The sequence below is a fragment of the Engystomops pustulosus genome, chromosome 10 (genome assembly GCF_040894005.1).
Source record: "Engystomops pustulosus chromosome 10, aEngPut4.maternal, whole genome shotgun sequence".
Classification (NCBI taxonomy): Eukaryota; Metazoa; Chordata; class Amphibia; order Anura; family Leptodactylidae; genus Engystomops; species Engystomops pustulosus.
The window spans coordinates 41358302-41378071 of NC_092420.1; the positions used below are offsets into that span (position 1 = coordinate 41358302).

Consider the following 19770-nt stretch of genomic DNA (forward strand, 5'->3'; position numbering starts at 1 on the left):
CCATCTGAAGGGCTCTATCGGAAATTATGTAACCAAGGAATGGAAGACTGTGCTGGTGAAACTGGCATTTCTCCAGTTTGGCGTACAGATGGTTGGCACAAAGTCGACCTAGAACTTGACGTGTCTCTGATGGGATTAGAGATCTGGAGAGTATACCAAAATGTCATCCAGGTAGACCACGACACACGTATAGAGAAAATCCCGAAAAATGTCGTTCACAAATTCTTGAAAAATGGCAGGGACGTTACACAGTCCAAAGGGCATTACCAAATATTCAAAATGCCCGTCACGGGCATTAAACGCCGTCTTCCACACGTCACCTTTGCGGATCCGGATGAGATTGTATGCACCCCGAAGATCCAGCTTGGAGAACACCCTGGAACCGCGTAGGCGATCAAGAACTTCCGTAATCAACGGCAGAGGGTAGCGATTTTTAACTGTGATCTTGTTCAGCCCTCGATAGTCTACACAGGGACGTAAGGAGCCGTCCTTCTTGGTGACAAAGAAAAAACCTGCACCAGAGGAGGATTTGCGTACAAATTCCCTCTGCAGGTTCTCCTTGATGTTTTCAGACATGGCAGCCGTCTCTGGAACCGAAAGCGGATAGACATGACCTCTGGGAGGGGTGGTGCCAGGCAGGAGATCCACTGGGCAATCATAGGGACGATGTGGTGGCAAGGTCTCCGCTTGTTTCCCTCCAGTGATTTGGAAGACATCGAAGAGGATAAGACCGGAAGTGGGGCTGGCATTCAGGACTCCAACGCAGGATCTCACCAGTCTTCCAATTGAGAACCGGGGCATGTAGCTGGAGCCGGGGAAGACCAAGAAGAAGAGGTAATGTGGAGCGAGGCAAGACATAGAAGACCAACTTTTCTTGATGTAGGGCTCCAACCTGAAGTCGGATAGGTTCCGTGCGGTAACGGACCGGAAAGAAGCTGTCCGCTTACAGAGGAAGTTACGAGAGGAGATTTGAGCGGAACCACGAGAATGTGATGCCGGGAAACGAGAGCGGCATCCACAAAGTTCCCTGCCGAACCGGAATCCAGGAATGCTGAGACCTGCATGGAAGCACCGGTGCCTACACTGAGGAGCACTGGAATAATCAGACGCGGAGAAGCTGAATTCACACTTTGGGACGCCTCTCCCAAAAGCCCTAAGTGCTTCCATTTCCCGGACGTTGGGGACTCACTGAACAAGTCCCGATGAGGTGCTTGGGACTGGCACAGTATAGGCAAAGGTTTTCTTGGAATGGTTTGGAGCGTTCCCCAGGCGTAAGTCCAGCTCTGTCAACCTGCATAGGTTCATCAGCAGACTGAGTAACGAGAGGCTGAAACGGCTTCTGTAAAACCGGAGCCAACTGTGCCAGATGTGGAAGCCAGAGTCGCTCGTGCCGCAACTCTTCAGCTCGTTCCAAGAACCGCACATCAATCCGGGTGGCCAAGGTGATAAGACCACTCACGGGCAGCCAAAGCATCCTTTACCCGTGAGGACAGGCCTTTCTTAAAAGTTGCACATAAGGGCGCCTCGTTCCAACTGAGTTCAGACGCCAAGGTGCGGAACTTCACCCACGGTGGAGTCTCCTTGGCGTAGGTTCAGAAGTGCTGTTTCTGCAGATGAGGCTCGTGCTGGCTCCTCAAACACGGACCGAAATTCTGCCAGGAAGTTGGTAAGGGTGGACGTAATGCAGGACCACAGGAACGGACTGGCACACAGGAACGCAGGAATCACAGGAACGGACTGGCAAGCAGGAATCACAAGAACGCAGGAATCACTGGAGCTTTCTCTTCAGAGGAGTTTGAAGATCCGGCAAGGGTCACAGGAAGCAGCAGAAACTTGTAGCAGGCCAACGCCAATTACCTACGCGCTGGCCCTTTAAATCTGAGCGAGCTGGCGCGCGAGCGCCCTAGGAGACAGGGACGCGCATGCCGAGCCGCGGTAGCAGGAGAGGACATTGCTGGAGCCAGGGGAGGTGAGATGATCGGAGTTCCGGAGGGACGCTATTCGGCACGGGTGCGCTCGCGATCTGAAACTGGGATCGCGGGAGCACCCATGACAATGACTATAGTCTTTTTAGAAGTTATCATATAAATAAAAAAGGGGGAGAGGTTTGTTTATATGTGAATTCTTGCCTCAAGCCTGTCCTGCGAGATGATGATCGGTGACGCAAATGAAAATGTGGAGACCCTATGGGTAGAGATAAGGGGAGGGAAAAAGAACAATAAAATATTACTAGGGGTTTGTTATTAGGCTCCAAATATAATGGAAGCAACAGAGGAAATGCTGTGAAGCGAAATAGATGCGGCTTCAAAGCATGGTGAAGTACTTTTCATGGGGGGCTTCAATTACCCAGATATTGACTGGGGGGCAGAAACCTGCAGGTCCTTCTAAGGTAGCAGGTTTTTGTCGACAACAAAAGACAAATACCTGTCACAACTAGTCATGGAGTCAACAAGAGGGAAGGGGACACTGCTGGACCTTATCCTAACCAACAGACTTGATGGGGTATCAAAATTACAGGTTGGGGGGAACCTGAGTAATAGTGATCATAATATTGATTTTGTATAATGCTTTACTAAGAGCGTTCGTGGAAGGGCAACCAACACAAATTTTCAGCAACTAAGGGAAAATTTCACATGCATAAACAATGTTCTCAAAGACCAAAGCCCCCCCCCCCCAAAAAATGGGACTTTTTACAAACATTTAAAAAAATACCTATGAGAAACAAATACCATATGGGAAAAATCATAAGAGGAACAAGAAAAAAACAATGTGGCTAACTAGTCTTTTAAAGAAGGCAATGGGGGTAATTTACTAAGTGGCTGAATCACTCTTTTCCAACGGTTTATCCGAAAATTTCCAATTTGTGCCGATTTTCCCTGAATTGCCCCGGGATTTTGGCGCACGCGATCGGATTTAGGCGCTGGCATGCGGAAATCAGGGGCGTGGCCGTACAAAAACCCAACGGTTTCGGAAAAACCGCCGCATTTAAAAAAAAAAAAAAAGTGCCGCTTGACACACGCTTACCTCTACCCACGAAAGGACGTTGCACTTCGATGAACTTCATCGCAGCAGCGACACCTGGTGGATGTCGGAGGAACTACCTTAGTGAATCCCAGCCGGACCCGAATCCTCCGCAGAGAACGCGCCGGGTAATGGACCGGGTAAGTAAATCTGCCCCAATAAGTGAGAAAGATAAGGCGTTTAAGGTGCTAAAACGCAAAGGTATAGGAAATATAGGACTATAGAGAGAAAAATAAATCCTGTAAAAAGCAGATAAAGACCGCAAAAATAGAGACTGAGAGAAATAATGCCAGGGAGAGCAAAAATAATCCCAAATTATTTTTCAAGTAAATAAATTATAAAAAAATTGAAAACGGAGAGTATGGACCCTCTTAGGAATAACATGGGGATCATGGTGGAAGGAAATGAGGAAAGGGCCAATCTACTGAATGTCACCTAATCGACTGTCTTTACCCAGGGAAATCCCCTGGTGGAAGACACAATGAGGAATAATGTAAATTCTCTTTGGAATGTCAACAGTTTAACCCAGGAAGAGGTACAGCGCCGCCTCACAACCACTAAGATAGATAAATCACTGGGGCCAGATGGCATACAACCCCGGGTTCTAAATGAACTATGTACCGCAATGTACTGTGAGACAGACCGTTATTTTTTATATTTGAAGATTCCCTGAGGACTGGTTATGTTCCACTGGCGCATAGCAAATGTGGAGTCCAACTTCTGTGGTGGGGAAAATATTTGAGGGGGTTGTTCGAGATGCCATCCTGGAGTCTCTCACTGTACATAACCTTATAACCCAGTATCAGCATGGGTTCCTGTCAGATTAATCTGTTTGGCTTCTACGAGGAAGTAGGTTCCAGACTGGATCTTGGGGGGATGCTGTGGATGTAGTATATCTGGACTTTTCAAAGGCATTTGACACAGTGCCGCATAATAGGTTGGTACATAAAATGAGGGGAAAATCTGTGTATTTGGGTAAGTAATTGGCTTAGTGATAGAAAACAGAGGGCCATCATTAATGGCACATTCTCACATTGGGTTGACGCTACCAGTGGAGTGCCACGGGGTCAGTATTGGGGCCACTTCTTTTTAATATTTTTATTAATGACCTTGTAGTGGGTTTACACAGTCAAGTTTCAATATTTGCAGATGATACTAAGCTGTGTACAGTAATAAATATTGAGGTTGGTTTAGCATTACAGAGGGATTTGTGGAAGCTTGAGGCAGAGAAATGGTTGATGAGGTTTAATGTAGATAAATGTAAAGTTATGCACTTGGGCCATGGAAACAAAAAGTATAATTATACCTTTTTGGCTGAGAGCCATGAATGTTATTCCATAAGAGCCATACAATATGTACACGCCTCCGAGTAGATAAATAGTCCCAACAGATCTATAGTCCCAGTAGATTGGTAGCCACAGCACATGCCCCCAAGTAGATAGGTAGCCGCAGCACATGACTCCCAGTAGATGGGTAGCCCCAGCACATGCCCAATCAGAACAAGATCTCTTGTTCATATTTTTCTCAGCATTTATATGGACTTGCATTAAGGACCAGGAACATTCAGTTAGAATGTTCCCCCATCTTTGTTTTGATTTTTCTATGCAGAGTTCGTAATTAACCCCTTAATGACCGCCGTATAGGCTTTTTACGGCGGTCATTAAGGGTACTTCTTCTGACGCGTACGCCTTTCTACGGCGGGACACCGGGTCTCGCTGGTGCCGGTGTCGGGCTCTGATATCACAGCCCAGACCGGGCACTGACACCCAGGATCGGAAAAACTCAGATCCCAGGTGTTTAACCCCTTACACGCCATGGTCAAGCATGACCGCGGCGTGCAAGTGTGTCCCCCGTGGATCGGACCCCCCCTGGTGTGCTTAGCGGGGGATCTGATCCCTCCTGCCACTGCCCCGGGTCCCGATGAGTGACCCGAGGAAGCAGGCTTCTCTCCCCGCCGGGTTCTGCCTTCCTTGAAAGTGCAAAGGCTTGAATAAGCGATCGGATGATCGCTTATTCAAGCCAAGAAGTAGAAAATGTAAAAAAGTTAAAAAAAAAAAAAATATATATATATATATTTATAATATTAATTAAACATAAATAAAATAAAAGTCCCAAAATCTCCCCAGTAACACATAAAATGCAAATAAAATAAATAAAACACAAAAACACGTACATATTTGGTATCAACGCGTCCGTATTAATCTGTACAATAAATCTAAATCAATATTGAACCCGCTCGGTGAGCTACGTAAAAAAAAACTCGAAAAACTTCCCATAATATACAATCAAACACAATCACAAAAAATGTTCTAAAAAGTGATCAAAAAAAGTTACGTTCCCTAATATGATACGACTGAAAAGAACAACTGTTTTCGCAAAAAATAAGCCCTCAACCAGATCTGACAACAGAAAAATACAGAAGTTATGGCCATGAAAAGTTGTCAATAGTAAAAACAATGCGATTTTCTCCAATATTGGTTTTGCTCAGGAAAAACTATATAAATGAGCTAACACCGCAATCGTAGTGAACCAGAGAATAAAGATAAAATATTATTTTTATGTTACGGTGAGCGGGGGAAAAAAATGCTAACAATCCAAAATAAAAATTGATGATTTTGTTTGTGTCCCCCTTGAAATAGTTCATAAATTCTCATGAATAAGCTTTATACTCCCAAAATAAATTATCTATACATTGTATCTCATCCCATTAAAAATAAGCCCTCATATGTTCGCATTACCAAAAAAAAAAAAAAATTATAGGTCGTACAATGTGACAATACAAATCTGCTGTGAATGGCGCCTCCATTCATTCTATACTCGGCCATGCTCCCATACAGCAGTTTACCACCACATATGGGGTATCAGTAAACTCGGGAGGAATTAGGCATCAAGCGTTGCAGTGCGTTTCATCATTTAATTTATTCTGAAAATGTCAGTTTTGGCCTAAATGAATGTATTTTCCAAAAAAATTCTATAGTTTCTAAATCGCAGGCCCATATTTTTTAACCCATGTGAAACACTTAAAGGGTTAATAGAAGTTGTTTTACATCTGTTGAGGGGTGAAGTTTCTATAGTGGGGTAATTTATGGGGTTTTACTATTATTTAGGCCTTTCAAAGTCACTTGAAAGCTGAGTTGTCCCTCAAAATGTGAGTTTTGGCAATATTCATGAAAATAAGAAAAATCGCACCTAAAGTTCTGCGCCTCATAACATCCTAGAAAAATGACCGGAAGCATAAAATATTATCCCAACATAAAGCAGACATTTTGTAAATGTTAATTATCAAACTTTTTGGGTAGTTTTACATCTTGTCTGGAAACCAGAACATTTCAAACTTGGAAAATGAAGAATTTTTACAAACTTTTGCCAAATTTTCACTTTTTTTCAGAACGAAACGCAAAACTTATCACTTAAATTTTATAACTAACATGAAGTACAATGTGTCACGAGAAAACATTCTCAAAATCACCCGGATATGTTAAAGCGTTCCGAAGTTATAACCAATTATCGTGAGACATGTCAGATTTGAAAAATCAAGTCTGGTCATTGAGCTGAAACCAAGGAACCAAGAAATTCTGAGACCTCTTGTTATAAGATTTAGGGAAATTGTTCAAGTATGGTTTTTGTCCACCCGGACTGAGTCCGTCTTTATAGAAAGATCTTTAAATGCCCTCAATGTAGATGTGATTTCATTTTCATTGAGAATGCTGTAGCTACACTGATGCAGGATCATATCTTGTTGAATCCCTGTGCTGAGTGGTTTCACTGAAAAAACTATTTTAACATTCAGGACCTTGGGAAAGCTGGGACAGCATGGCTGCCAAGATAAACACATTACACATGGGAGCTTGGAATTACAAATGGCGGTTAGTCAAGCACTAATCAATCTGAGCTGGATCACTCAAACACAGCAGCTGGGGGATGGTGCAGCAATTGATTATCTTGTTTGGCATGAGAGGAGTGATTGCATCATCATCTCCTGCACTGAAAATCTCTTCTGCTTCGAGTAGCACGGAAGCAAGCGCTGGAGCAGCCATAGAAGTGACAAAGCTTCATTATCATAATGTTATATCTATTATCAGAAAAACCACTCCGCACAGGGATTAACCAAAATATGATCCTGCATCAGTGTAGCTACAGCATTCTCAAGTTATGTTTGCTTCATAACGCATCAAATCAAATGGTAGGTTTCCTATATGGACACCCGACTTACAGATGACCTCTAGTTAACCACTCAGTCCACTGTAACCTTTTGTAAAGCTCTCTGAATGCATCGCTATACTCCCAGACTGTGTCTGTAATGAAGCTTTATTGCTAATCCTTGGTCCAAATACAGCAACAAATTTTAAAACTCCAATTGTCACTGGTGGAAACATTTTTGTTTGGAACTGCAATTATAAAATATACAGTTTCGAATTGCATACAAATTCAACTTAAGGACAAACCTATGGAACCTATCTTGTACGTAATGCGGGGACTGCCTGTAATCACGGACTGAAAAAGACTTTGTATATCTATTTTGTTTATCTTTCCCTAAGTGTGTCACACAAATTCATGTTTACTGGAGGATACATTTTCTTTATTTCATTTTTTGCTAAATAATAAAATTTATATTTTATCTTTGCATTCACAACTCTATCCCTTTTCTTTCCCCTTCCTATTCTTATTCTTATTCTTAATTGATGGTGTTCACCTGTGTGGTATGTTTTATAACTCAACAGTACAAGAATTACTGTTTTTTTTAATACACTAAACAGAAATGGTTAAGTTCAACAGTAGGACATATGAAACCCAAAATTGTGCTATTAAAAACTACATATCATCCCAAAAACACCTCATAAAAAAAGTTGTACATGACATTTGATGAAAAAACTGAAAATTAGTTTTTTGAGGTTGAAAATAAATATGGAGATTTCTCTGATCATGGGTGTTAACCCCTAACACGCCGCCGCTAGCGCTGACCACGGCGTGTCAGGGGCATTTAGCTAGAATCGGACCCCCCGCTGCGCTTACCGGGGGGGGGGGTGTCCGTGGCTCCGATCGCAGCCCCAGGACTGCCAGTGTCCGGGCTGCGCGATCTTCTTCCGGAGAGCCACATAATACAGTGTAATACATCTGTATTACACTGTATTAGGTGAAGAATAGCTTGAACAAGCGATCAGTGGATCGCTTGTTCAAGCTAAGCTGTAAAAGTAAAGAATAAAAGTTAAAAACACTAAATAAACACACTTTTTAATAAAAATAATTAATTAAATAAAGTTAAAGTCCCCTAAACACAAACATTCCCTATACACATCTAATAAAGTAAAAAAAAATCTGAAAATCACCAAAACCCCCCACATATTTGGTATTGCCGCGTCCGTAACAATCTGTACAATAAGTCAGAATCAATATTGGACCCGTATGGTGAACGCCGTAAAAACAAAACCTGAAAAACTTGCCAAAAATGAATACATTTTCATAATATCCCTTCACAAAAATGTTCCAAAAAGTGGTCAAAAAAAGTTATGTGCACCAAAATGGTACCGCTGACAACTCAACACGTAAAAAATAAGCCCTAAACTAGCTCTGTCAACCAAAAAATATTAAAGTTATGTCTCCGAAAAGATGGCGATGCAAAAACAAATGAGATTTTCTTTATATTCATTTTTTTTCCTGTAAAATTGTAAAATCTATAAAAAACTATATAAATGAGTTATCACCGTAATCGTAGTGATCTATAGAATAAAAATATTATAGTATTTTTAGTGTACGGTGTATGACCCCCAAAATATCCAAAAAACAGAAACCCAAAATTGACAATTTTCTTTTCCTCCATACATTAAAGAGTTAATAAAATCTCATCAATAAGCTAATGACCCACTAAAACGAAGTATTTGTAAAGTGCATCTCATGTCACAAAAAATAAGCCCTTAGATGTACAAATTGCCAAAAAAATAAAGATTGCATAGCCATTATAAAGTGATAATGAATAATCTGCTCTGAATGGCGCAGCTTCTCTTCGATGCCCTGGCGTGTGTGCATACAGCAGGTTACCACCACATATGGGGTATTGTTATACACGGGAGAGATTGGGTATCAAATTTTGTGGAATGTTTTGGTATTTTATCCACTGAGAATTTGTACATTTTATGAAAAACACATTCATTTAGCCAAAAACAAATTTAATTTCAAATTGCATCCGATTTTGTTTTAACCCCTGTAAAACAATTAAAGAGTTAACAGACTTCATAAACGTTGTTTTACGTACGTTGAGGGGTGTAGTTTCTATAATGGAGTAATTTATGGGGGTTTACTTTTATTTAGGCCTCTCAAAGTGACTTCAAACCTGAGCAGGTCCTTCAATAGCAGGATTTTGCTTTTTTTTATGAAAATGTGAAAAATTGCACCTGACGTTCAAAGCCCCTTAACATCTTACAAAAATGATAGTATGTATAAAAAACCACGGATAAAGTAGACATTCAGTGAATGTTAGTTATTACATTTTTTGGCGGTTTGACTTATGTGTGGAAAAAGTAGAACATTTTGAATTTCAAAAATTGGGAATTTTTTCAAAATTTTCACCAAATATCTGATTTTCTCATAAATAAATGCAAAACATACCACCAAAATTTTTAAACTAACATGAAGCACAATGTGTCACGAGAAAACAATTTCAAAATCACTTGGATATGTTAAAGCGTTCCAAAGTTATAACCATTTATAGTGAGCAGATTTGAAAAAATGGGCCGTGTCAGGAAGGTGAAAAGTGGCTTCGGCATTAAGGGGTTAAAGAACAGTTTATGATCATATTTTTGATCACTTGAGATCACTTGAGTTTCCCTTGTTCTCTCCATTCCTAATAAAATAAGTTTCACATTAAAATCTTCTGTCTTTATAGCCTATGAAGATGGGAGGGTTAAGAGTAAGCAAGAGCTAAGCCACAACATCTAATTCTCCAGTACAAATGTGTTTTTTAGCTGGTGATCGTTTCCAATAGCCTATGCTGCTATTAAATATGCCTATGTCAGCATTCTAAGTAATTTCAGTAGTTTATAATACTTTCTATTACATTTCCTGGCTTCCTGCCAGCAGCAGATGGTTATTCCCAGATGGGGGCAGCTGCAGCCTGTGTGTGCCTGTGTCCGTCTACTCTCCTCTAGCTCCCTCACCCCTCCCCACTTCCTGTCATGTGCATTGAGCAGGCAGGGGGTGGAGGGTGTTGGTGTGGAGCAGTGGAAGAATGCATGAGGAGACAAAGGCTCGTAAAAATTGCTGTAGCTACCCCCTCCCCACCCAGGACTCGCCACACTATGCTGGCAGGGAGGCAGGTAATGTAAAATAAACTATTATAAACTACTGAAATCATTCAGAATGTTCTTGTGAATGTATCCTGCAATACATTTTTAAAATGTGACTGCAATTGCATCTTAAAGGCAACAACCAGGCAGTACAGCAAAACCCTGTAAGGGTATGGCCCTCTTTCCATACTGTCTATTGTGAAATTTACAGGTACGGTTGAGTTATACTTTAGTCACACCACCATAATTGTGTGGTTGCTTGATTGTTGTTGACTGTTTCATTATTAAACATATCTGCATTGATTTAAATTTTAATTTCTGTAATTTTTCCTTAGGGTAGCATGACTGCTATGTCTGTCTTCTATCCATTAGACACTGCGCGCCTCAGATTGCAAGGTAATAATATATCATGTTTAGTATTAAGATATTGTTTGGATTGTCTCAATCATTTCTCAGTTATCTTTTTTTCTTTTCAGCACTTTATAAGTTGCATGTTAAAAGCTGGATATTTTTTCTGACAGTACTGTACTGGTGCACACAACTACAGAGCTATTAGGTTCTGTGCCTCACAGTGAAGAAAAGTGTCACCAGCTTTGTTACACCACAAATAAATAAACATCATCCTAATTTATGGTATGAAATGAGCATGTGTACCTATACAAATTCCCATTTAAAGCCATATCCAAATGAGGCGCTTCTTTTTTCCCAGAGATCATAGTAAATAAGGTTAGAAAAAGACTTCAGTCCATCAAGTGCAACCTATTAAATTATACTGTGTAGATCCAGAAGAAGGCATAAAGGCATTATGTCAATTGGCCCAAACCAGGGAAACGATCCTTCCTGACCCCTAATATAGCGATAAGAATAACTGCCTGGATCAACAGAAACTACTCTTTAGAGTTAGAAACTACTTATAAAGAGTTGGAAACTACTTATAAAAAGATTAAAGGTGTTGGCCACTTTACCTCATGTTTTTTGTAATGTGTATGTACAGTTAGGGCCAGAAATATTTGGACAGTGACACAATTTTCGCGAGTAGGGCTCTGCATGCCACCACATTGGATTTGAAATGAAACCTCTACAACAGAATTCAAGTGCAGATTGTAACGTTTAATTTGAAGGGTTGAACAAAAATATCTGATAGAAAATGTAGGAATTGTACACATTTCTTTACAAACACTCCACATTTTAGGAGCTCAAAAGTAATTGGACAAATAAACATAACCCAAACAAAATATTTTTATTTTCAATATTTTGTTGCAAATCCTTTGGAGGCAATCACTGCCTTAAGTCTGGAATCCATGGACATCACCAAACGCTGGGCTTCCTCCTTCTTAATGCTTTGCCAGGCCTTTACAGCCGCAGCCTTCAGGTCTTGCTTGTTTGTGGGTCTTTCCGTCTTAAGTCTGGATTTGAGCAAGTGAAATGCATGCTCAATTGGGTTAAGATCTGGTGATTGACTTGGCCATTGCAGAATGTTCCACTTTTTTGCACTCATGAACTCCTGGGTAGCTTTGGCTGTATGCTTGGGGTCATTGTCCATCTGTACTATGAAGCGCCGTCCGGTCAGCATTTGGCTGAATCTGGGCTGAAAGTATATCTCGGTACACTACAGAATTCATCCGGCTACTCTTGTCTGCTGTTATGTCATCAATAAACACAAGTGACCCAGTGCCATTGAAAGCCATGCATGCCCATGCCATCACGTTGCCTCCACCATGTTTTACAGAGGATGTGGTGTGCCTTCGATCATGTGCCTTTCCCTTTCTTCTCCAAACTTTTTTTCTTCCCATCATTCTGGTACAGGTTGATCTTTGTCTCATCTGTCCATAGAATACTTTTCCAGAACTGAGCTGGCTTCTTGAGGTGTTTTCGGCAAATTTAACTCTGGCCTGTCTATTTTTGGAATTGATGAATGGTTTGCATCTACATGTGAACCCTTTGTATTTACTTTCATGGAGTCTTCTCTTTGCTGTTGACTTAGAGACAGATACACCTACTTCACTGAGAGTGTTCTGGACTTCAGTTGATGTTGTGAACGGGTTCTTCTTCACCAAAGAAAGTATGCGGCGATCATCCACCACTGTTGTCATCCGTGGACGCCCAGGCCTTTTTGAGTTCCCAAGCTCACCAGTCAATTCCTTTTTTCTCAGAATGTACCCGACTGTTGATTTTGCTACTCCAAGCATGTCTGCTATCTCTCTGATTGGATTTTTTTCTTTTTTTTCAGCCTTAGGATGTTCTGCTTTACCTCAATTGAGAGTTCCTTTGACCGCATTTTGTCTGGTCACAACAACAGCTTCCAAATGCAAAACCACACACCTGGAATCAACCCCAGACCTTTTAACTACTTCATTGATTACAGGTTAACGAGGGAGACGCCTTCAGAGTTAATCACAGCCCTTAGAGTCCATTGTCCAATTACTTTTGGTCCCTTGAAAAAGAGGAGGCTATGCATTACAGAGCTATGATTCTTAAACCCTTTCTCTGATTTGGATGTGGTAACTCTCATATTGCAGCTGGGAGTGTGCATATATATATACACTCACACACTCATATATATATATACACTCACACACTCATATATATATATACACTCACCGGCCACTTTATTAGGTACACCTGTCCAACTGCTCGTTAACACTTAATTTCTAATCAGCCAATCACATGGCGGCAACTCAGTGCATTTAGGCATGTAGACATGGTCAAGACAATCTCCTGCAGTTTAAACCGAGCATCAGTATGGGGAAGAAAGGTGATTTGAGTGCCTTTGAACGTGGCATGGTTGTTGGTGCCAGAAGGGCTGGTCTGAGTATTTCAGAAACTGCTGATCTACTGGGATTTTCACGCACAACCATCTCTAGGGTTTACAGAGAATGGTCCGAAAAAGAAAAAACATCCAGTGAGCGGCAGTTCTGTGGGCGGAAATGCCTAGTTGATGCCAGAGGTCAGAGGAGAATGGGCAGACTGGTTCGAGCTGATAGAAAGGCAACAGTGACTCAAATCGCCACCCGTTACAACCAAGGTAGGCAGAAGAGCATCTCTGAACTCACAGTACGTCGAACTTTGAGGCAGATGGGCTACAGCAGTAGAAGACCACACCTGGTGCCACTCCTTTCAGCTAAGAACAGGAAACTGAGGCTACAATTTGCACAAGCTCATCGAAGTTGGACAGTAGAAGATTGGAAAAACGTTGCCTGGTCTGATGAGTCTCGATTTCTGCTGTGACATTCGGATGGTAGGGTCAGAATTTGGCGTCAACAACATGAAAGCATGGATCCATCCTGCCTTGTATCAACGGTTGAGGCTGGTGGTGGTGGTGTCATGGTGTGGGGAATATTTTCTTGGCACTCTTTGGGCCCATTGGTACCAATTGAGCATCGTTGCAATGCCACAGCCTACCTGAGTATTGTTGCTGACCATGTCCATCCCTTTGGACAATATCCAACATCTGATGGCTACTTTCAGCAGGATAATGCGCCATGTCATAAAGCTGGAATCATCTCAGACTGGTTTCTTGAACATGACAATGAGGTCACTGTACTCAAATGGCCTCCACAGTCACCAGATCTCAATCCAATAGAGCATCTTTGGGATGTGGTGGAATGGGAGATTCGCATCATGGATGTGCAGCCGACAAATCTGCGGCAACTGTGTGATGCCATCATGTCAATATGGACCAAAATCTCTGAGGAATGCTTCCAGCACCTTGTTGAATCTATGCCACGAAGAATTGAGGCAGTTCTGAAGGCAAAAGGGGGTCCAACCTGTTACTAGCATGGTGTACTTAATAAAGTGGCCGGTGAGTGTATATTGTATTTCTGAACATGTTTTTGTAAACCGCTAAAATACCAAAACTTGTGTCACTGTCCAAATATTTCTGGCCCTAACTGTAAATATAGGGTGCAGGATATTAGGTAATTTACCAGTATACATCTATTAATAGTTCTGCATTGCTTTCTTAAAGGACACCTGTTGGAGCAGCTCACAAGGATCCTGTCCCAGCCTTTATCTAGTTATTTCATACATTGATCATTATAAAATCATCTATTCTGTATTATGTAAATGAGGCTGGTCACATGGTCAGAGGCAGTGATGTCACTGCTCTTACCCCTCCTCTCCTATCCCTGCTCATATCTCTGTGTAATGTATTGTAAAGCATTGCTAGTGTATGTGCTTTATCTGCTGACATGCTGCATCCTCCCAAGACACATTTGTGAGACACAGACATCAGCTACACAAGTACCTGACATGTTCTGCTATAACATGGCTGCCTGGAGCTGTTGTATCTCTCCTATGCACACACAGGCTGCAGGAGGTGTGGCCACCAGTAAGCACATGGAGAAGCCATTACACCATTATACATCACACCATTATACAGGGCGTCAGTCAAGCACTAGGGGTGTTGCTGTTCCTCCCACTCATGAATAAGCTGGACAGCTTGAATATGGTCATTTCACAGGTCATTTGCATACAGCTTTAGGACCTCATTGCTTAAGTTTACAGGCATGTAGAGAGAGAATGAAGGGATAGAGGCAATGCTTTCTAATGTCAGTTTATGAAAATCTATTTGGATTACGGGGGTTATTTTGCAGTGAAGTTTTTTTACTTCATCAGCCAGACATTCTTGTCCATAAAATGGCCACAGATAGAGGGTCATGTGATCTCCTAACTGGTGATTGTTCACAGACAGTTAGAGATCACATGACCCTCCTCCTGCAGCCATTTTATGGACAGTACTGTCTGGCTGATGAGATAAAAGACAGGAGGTTTTACTTTACATATTGTGGGGGTTAGGCTTCATCACAAAGATCACCAAAACATTAATGTCCAACAATGGAAGGTTTATTTAAAACAAAGTCACTAATGAAAATAAACAGCTTTCTTTAGCAGGGTGCTAAATGAAGGCATTACATAAAGTTGACTTTTCTTCAGGCAAAAGGCTTTAACATAAGACAGGTAATCCTCACGATACAGTCTGTAAAGTTACAGCAGAGTCCTCCAGCATCTCTGACCCAGTCCCGAGTCAACAGCAGGAGAAAGACAGCAGACCAACACTTCAGGCTTGGAGCCACACACTCTCAGCTCTGCTACACCTCTTGACTAATAAATACAAGGCAACACCTGGAATACCACCTGGATACATGGGAGCAGTCATCCCACCCAGCTCTCAGACTACTCCAGTAAAAACCGTCCCGAATCAGCTGCAGCAAGCAGCTATACTACTTTTAAATGAGGGTCTGAAACATAAGGTTACTGACAAAGATTAGCAGCTTACTTCACTGAGGCCAGGGACCTCAGTGACCCGTCCTCCTTTGCCCAAAGCTGCAGGGCACCATGAACCAACAAACAGTGCACCCTTGACCATTTTCATGCAATTTGCCATCTCTGTGTTCCACATTAAACCGGAAATCCTGTAATGCAAGAAACCAGCGTGTTATCTGGGCATTATTCCCAATATCGCACTCAACCCTACATTAGAAGCATCTGTCTGTACTACCTGGATTGGCTGTTTACACAGGGCATGTTTAAGCTCATTAAAGGCTCTTTCAGCCTCCGGGGTCCACTTCACCATGACTGATTTTGTCCCTTTTTTGAGCTCCGTAAGTGGGGCAGCAATGGTGGCAAAGTCAGGGACAAACCGCTTATAATAGCCCACAATCCCCAAGAATGCCCTCATTTGTTTTGTTTTTTTTATAGTGGTCGTGGCCAATTTTGAAAGCCTTCAACTTTGCTTATTTTGGGTTTAATTAAGCCGCTTCCTACGACATAACCTAGAATTTGTTTCCTCCATACCAATGGCACATTTCTTTGGAACAAAATGCGCAGCAAAAGATGACGGCACTCACCGGTTCCAAAAGCTTGGAAAACATCCTTTTATTGGTGGGGAGGCAGCAGGGGGGTACAAAGACAGACTCCGGCAACTGGGGCTGTGCCCGCCAGAGACACTTCTTCATTTAATATTGGGCACATTTCTTTGGGTTGATGGTAAACCCAGCATTCCTTAAAGCTTCTAAAACTACTTTTACTTTATTAAGAAGACTTTCCCAATCACTAAATATGACAATATCATGCAATAAGCAGCGGCATCCATTACTCTTTGAAACGTGGCAGTATCCCCCCTCAGCCCAAAAGGCATCCTTTTATATTGGTAGCTGTCACGCACGGAGGTGTGGGAGAGTCTCTTGAGGCTAAAGTCAGTGGACTCCATGAACCACCACGAGGAATGATGGTACTAGCCACAACCTGCGAGTGGAGTCTAAGTGTACCTCGGGTCTTCGCCAGAGCCTGCCGCAAAGCAGGATGGTCTTGCTGCGACAGGGAGCCACCAGGTAGGCGTCCACATTACAGAACTCATTAAGCTTTCTATAATCGTTACAGAAACGCCACTCCCCATTCAGTTTGGGCACCAACTGTCACGAACGGCCCTCGTGATCAGAGAAGATAAGCACTGAGCTGTATTTCCTCAGGTTTTATTCCAGTATAATAACAAGTTACATATCAACCAAGTCCTCTTGAAGAGCGCAGCAGCTTGCTCTCCTGACCGAGGTTCCTCAACAACTGCCTCTAAACAGTCTCAAACAATAGCCCTGCACCCAACTCCACCCCCACCTCCTCTGCTACCTGGTAATCACCTAGTAGTGGGTGGAGGGAGTTTATTACCATACAATAGCCCCATGTCCAAATCCACACCCGCTGGAGCTGTGGGGACACAAAGACTTCTGCAGAAGAGTAGAATATTCCAAGGGAATAGAAATGGTTACATGTGACTGATTATAAGGTAATACAAATGTAACACACTACCAAACACCGATTTGGCGATATATAATTAAATATGTCACAGCCGATTGTGACACCAACACTATTGGACTTGACCATCCGCTCTTAGATTCCTCAATAACCCCTAACTTTAGTATTCTTTCCACCTCTTGGGAAACCACTTGCCTACGTGTTTCAGGGATTCTACATGGCTTCATGGCTAACATGAGGTTCAGTAACAATCTTATGTTCAATACCAGAGGAAAGACCAGGCAATTCAGAGAACATATCTTTATTGTGCTCTAACAACTCCTTGCACTGCTGCTTTTGTGACGTTGAGATCGTACTTGCAATAGAAACATTTCTAAAATCCACCTCTGACTGGGCAAGTAAGCAAGGTAAACCAACAGTGTCTCTATCTCTCCAGGGCTTGATGAGGTTAACATGATATAACTGGATAGGCTTCCTTTTACCTGGCTGGTGAATATGGGCCTGCTACTTTGCAAGGAATTTGCTTTCTACTGTGAGTACAAGCACCAGTACCCTATCACCTGGCTGGAATTGCCTAATTATGGCTGATCTATTATATAGCCTACTTTGGGCTTCTTGGGCCTGAAGAAGATGTTCCTTAACAATTGTCATGACATCAGCTATCCTTTCTTGCATCTGGGCAATATGCTCAATTACGCTTTGGTATGGAGTTACCTCACTTTCCCAGGTCTCCTTAGCCACATCAAGCAAACCACGAGGTTGTTGTCCATACAATAGTTCAAAGGGTGAAAACCCTGTGGAGGCGTGAGGTACTTCTCTTATGGAAAACAATAGGTAGGGTATGAGACAATCCCAATGGCACCCATCTTTCTCCACTACCATTCTTAACATCCCCTTCAGTGTTTTATTAAATCGTTCTACTAGCCCATCAGTCTGAGGATGGTATATTGAAGTGCGTAATTGCTTGATATTTAGTATTTTACAAAGCTCCCTCATAACATGTACCGTGAAGGGTGTTCCCTGATCAGTCAAGATCTCTTTAGGCAGACCTGTTCTGGTAAAAATATGGAACATCTCACGTGTTATACATTTTGAAGAGGCATTTCTTAAAGGCACTGCTACCGGGTACCTTGTTGCATAGTCCATGATCACTAAGATATACTGCTGCCCTCTAGCAGATTTTATTAGTGGACCTACCAGATCCATGGCTATGTGCTCAAATGGAGTTTCTATGATGGGCAGAGGTACTAAAGGGCTCCGGAAATGAGAGACTGGAGCAGTTAATTGGCATATTGGACAGGACTGACAATAATTAGATATCTCTCGATAACAACCTGGCCAATAAAACCTTTGTAAAATCCGCTCCTGGGTTTTATCTATTCCCAAGTGACCACCCAACACATGGGAATGGGCCATGTCTAACGTTTATATTCGTCTATATGGACCTGGTACCAGGAAATGTTCTATGACTTCATCCCTAATTTTGTTTACACAATATAACAAGTTATGGTTCATGGCAAAGTGTGGAAACCTAAATACACAAGAAAAAGCAGGCACTACTGTACAAATTAGTGAAAAACACGTCCAAGCATCTCTATATATCACATTGAACAAGACAAAAAGGAAAGATGGGATGCAAACACAGGACTGAACAAAGTAATAATATTTATTATTTCCTATATACAAACAAATGACCACAGGACAACAAGAAAGCAATATAAAACACTTAAAAATATACCTGTAAGGGTATATGTGGCTGCCAAAGGGCATGTGAGCCCTACAATCCCTCTCAACAATCTGACTGTGGACCAAATGGCAGTAATAAGCGTTTAAATAAATAGAAAAAACAAGTGTAAAAAGACTAGATCCATTAAATATATGTTGTGAGACACTGAAGGGGTTAACTGTGGATGGGCGGTATGTTTCCCCTAGGTTTTGCTTCTATGCAAGGCCTTAGTGCTGAGGTGGGTTTGTCCAGCACCTTGGACACAGGTGATGGGAACAGCCTAATTAGCCTGGATAAAATGACTCAGCAGAGTTGAGTGGGTTGTCTCTCTGTGGAAGGATCTTTTGTTTAGTGTGAGCTAGTGGACTATTGTGTATAGTTAGCACCCTGACGGGTAGGTTTTCTTTTGTTTATTCAAATACCTGAATGTAAAGGCTGGTTTTATTTTGCTGCAATAAACGCAGGCGAGACCTGTTTCGACTGTACCCTGGTGTCCCTGTCTTGAACTGCATCCCAGCACCCCGCTACCACGGTCTCTACTGGGCCAAATCCCCACATATGGTGCTTCGGATTGCGGGCAGTTCAAAAAGACATACACCTGGAAGGCTTGATACATCCTGCAACATTGCATGGCCTGGCTGAAAGCATCAGGCAAATTGCAGGATACAGCCAAGATGGAGGACTTTATTAAATACCTGCAAGAGGAGGCCAGAGCTAATCGGCAGCAGCAGCAGGAAGAGTCCCAGGCTAATCGGCAGCTGCAGCAAGCCATGCTCCAGCAGCAGGAGGAGAGGTCCCGTCAGCAGCAAGCCATGTTCCAGCTGCAGGAGGAGAGGTCCCGCCAGCAGCAGGAAGAATCCCGAGCCATGTTCCAGCTGATGATGGAGAAGTTTTCTGGCATGATGGCAGCACCGCAAGCGACGACTACTGAGGGGTCCCATACTGGTCTGCAAGGGTACCCGGTTGTCCAGCATTCCGCACGGGCTGCAGTAC

The 19770-nt window shown here is 42.3% G+C and overlaps 1 protein-coding gene across 8 annotated transcripts in view; it reads left to right on the forward strand.

Moving 5' to 3' along the window:
* Window positions 1-19770, forward strand: part of SLC25A17 (solute carrier family 25 member 17) — a 556889-nt gene that overhangs the window by 87471 nt on the left and 449648 nt on the right. For all 8 annotated transcript variants that reach the window (XM_072126804.1, XM_072126800.1, XM_072126803.1 and 5 more), the window contains exon 2: window positions 10637-10697. In XM_072126804.1, coding sequence (XP_071982905.1) covers window positions 10637-10697 — 61 coding nt within the window. The remainder of the gene's footprint in view (window positions 1-10636; window positions 10698-19770) is intronic.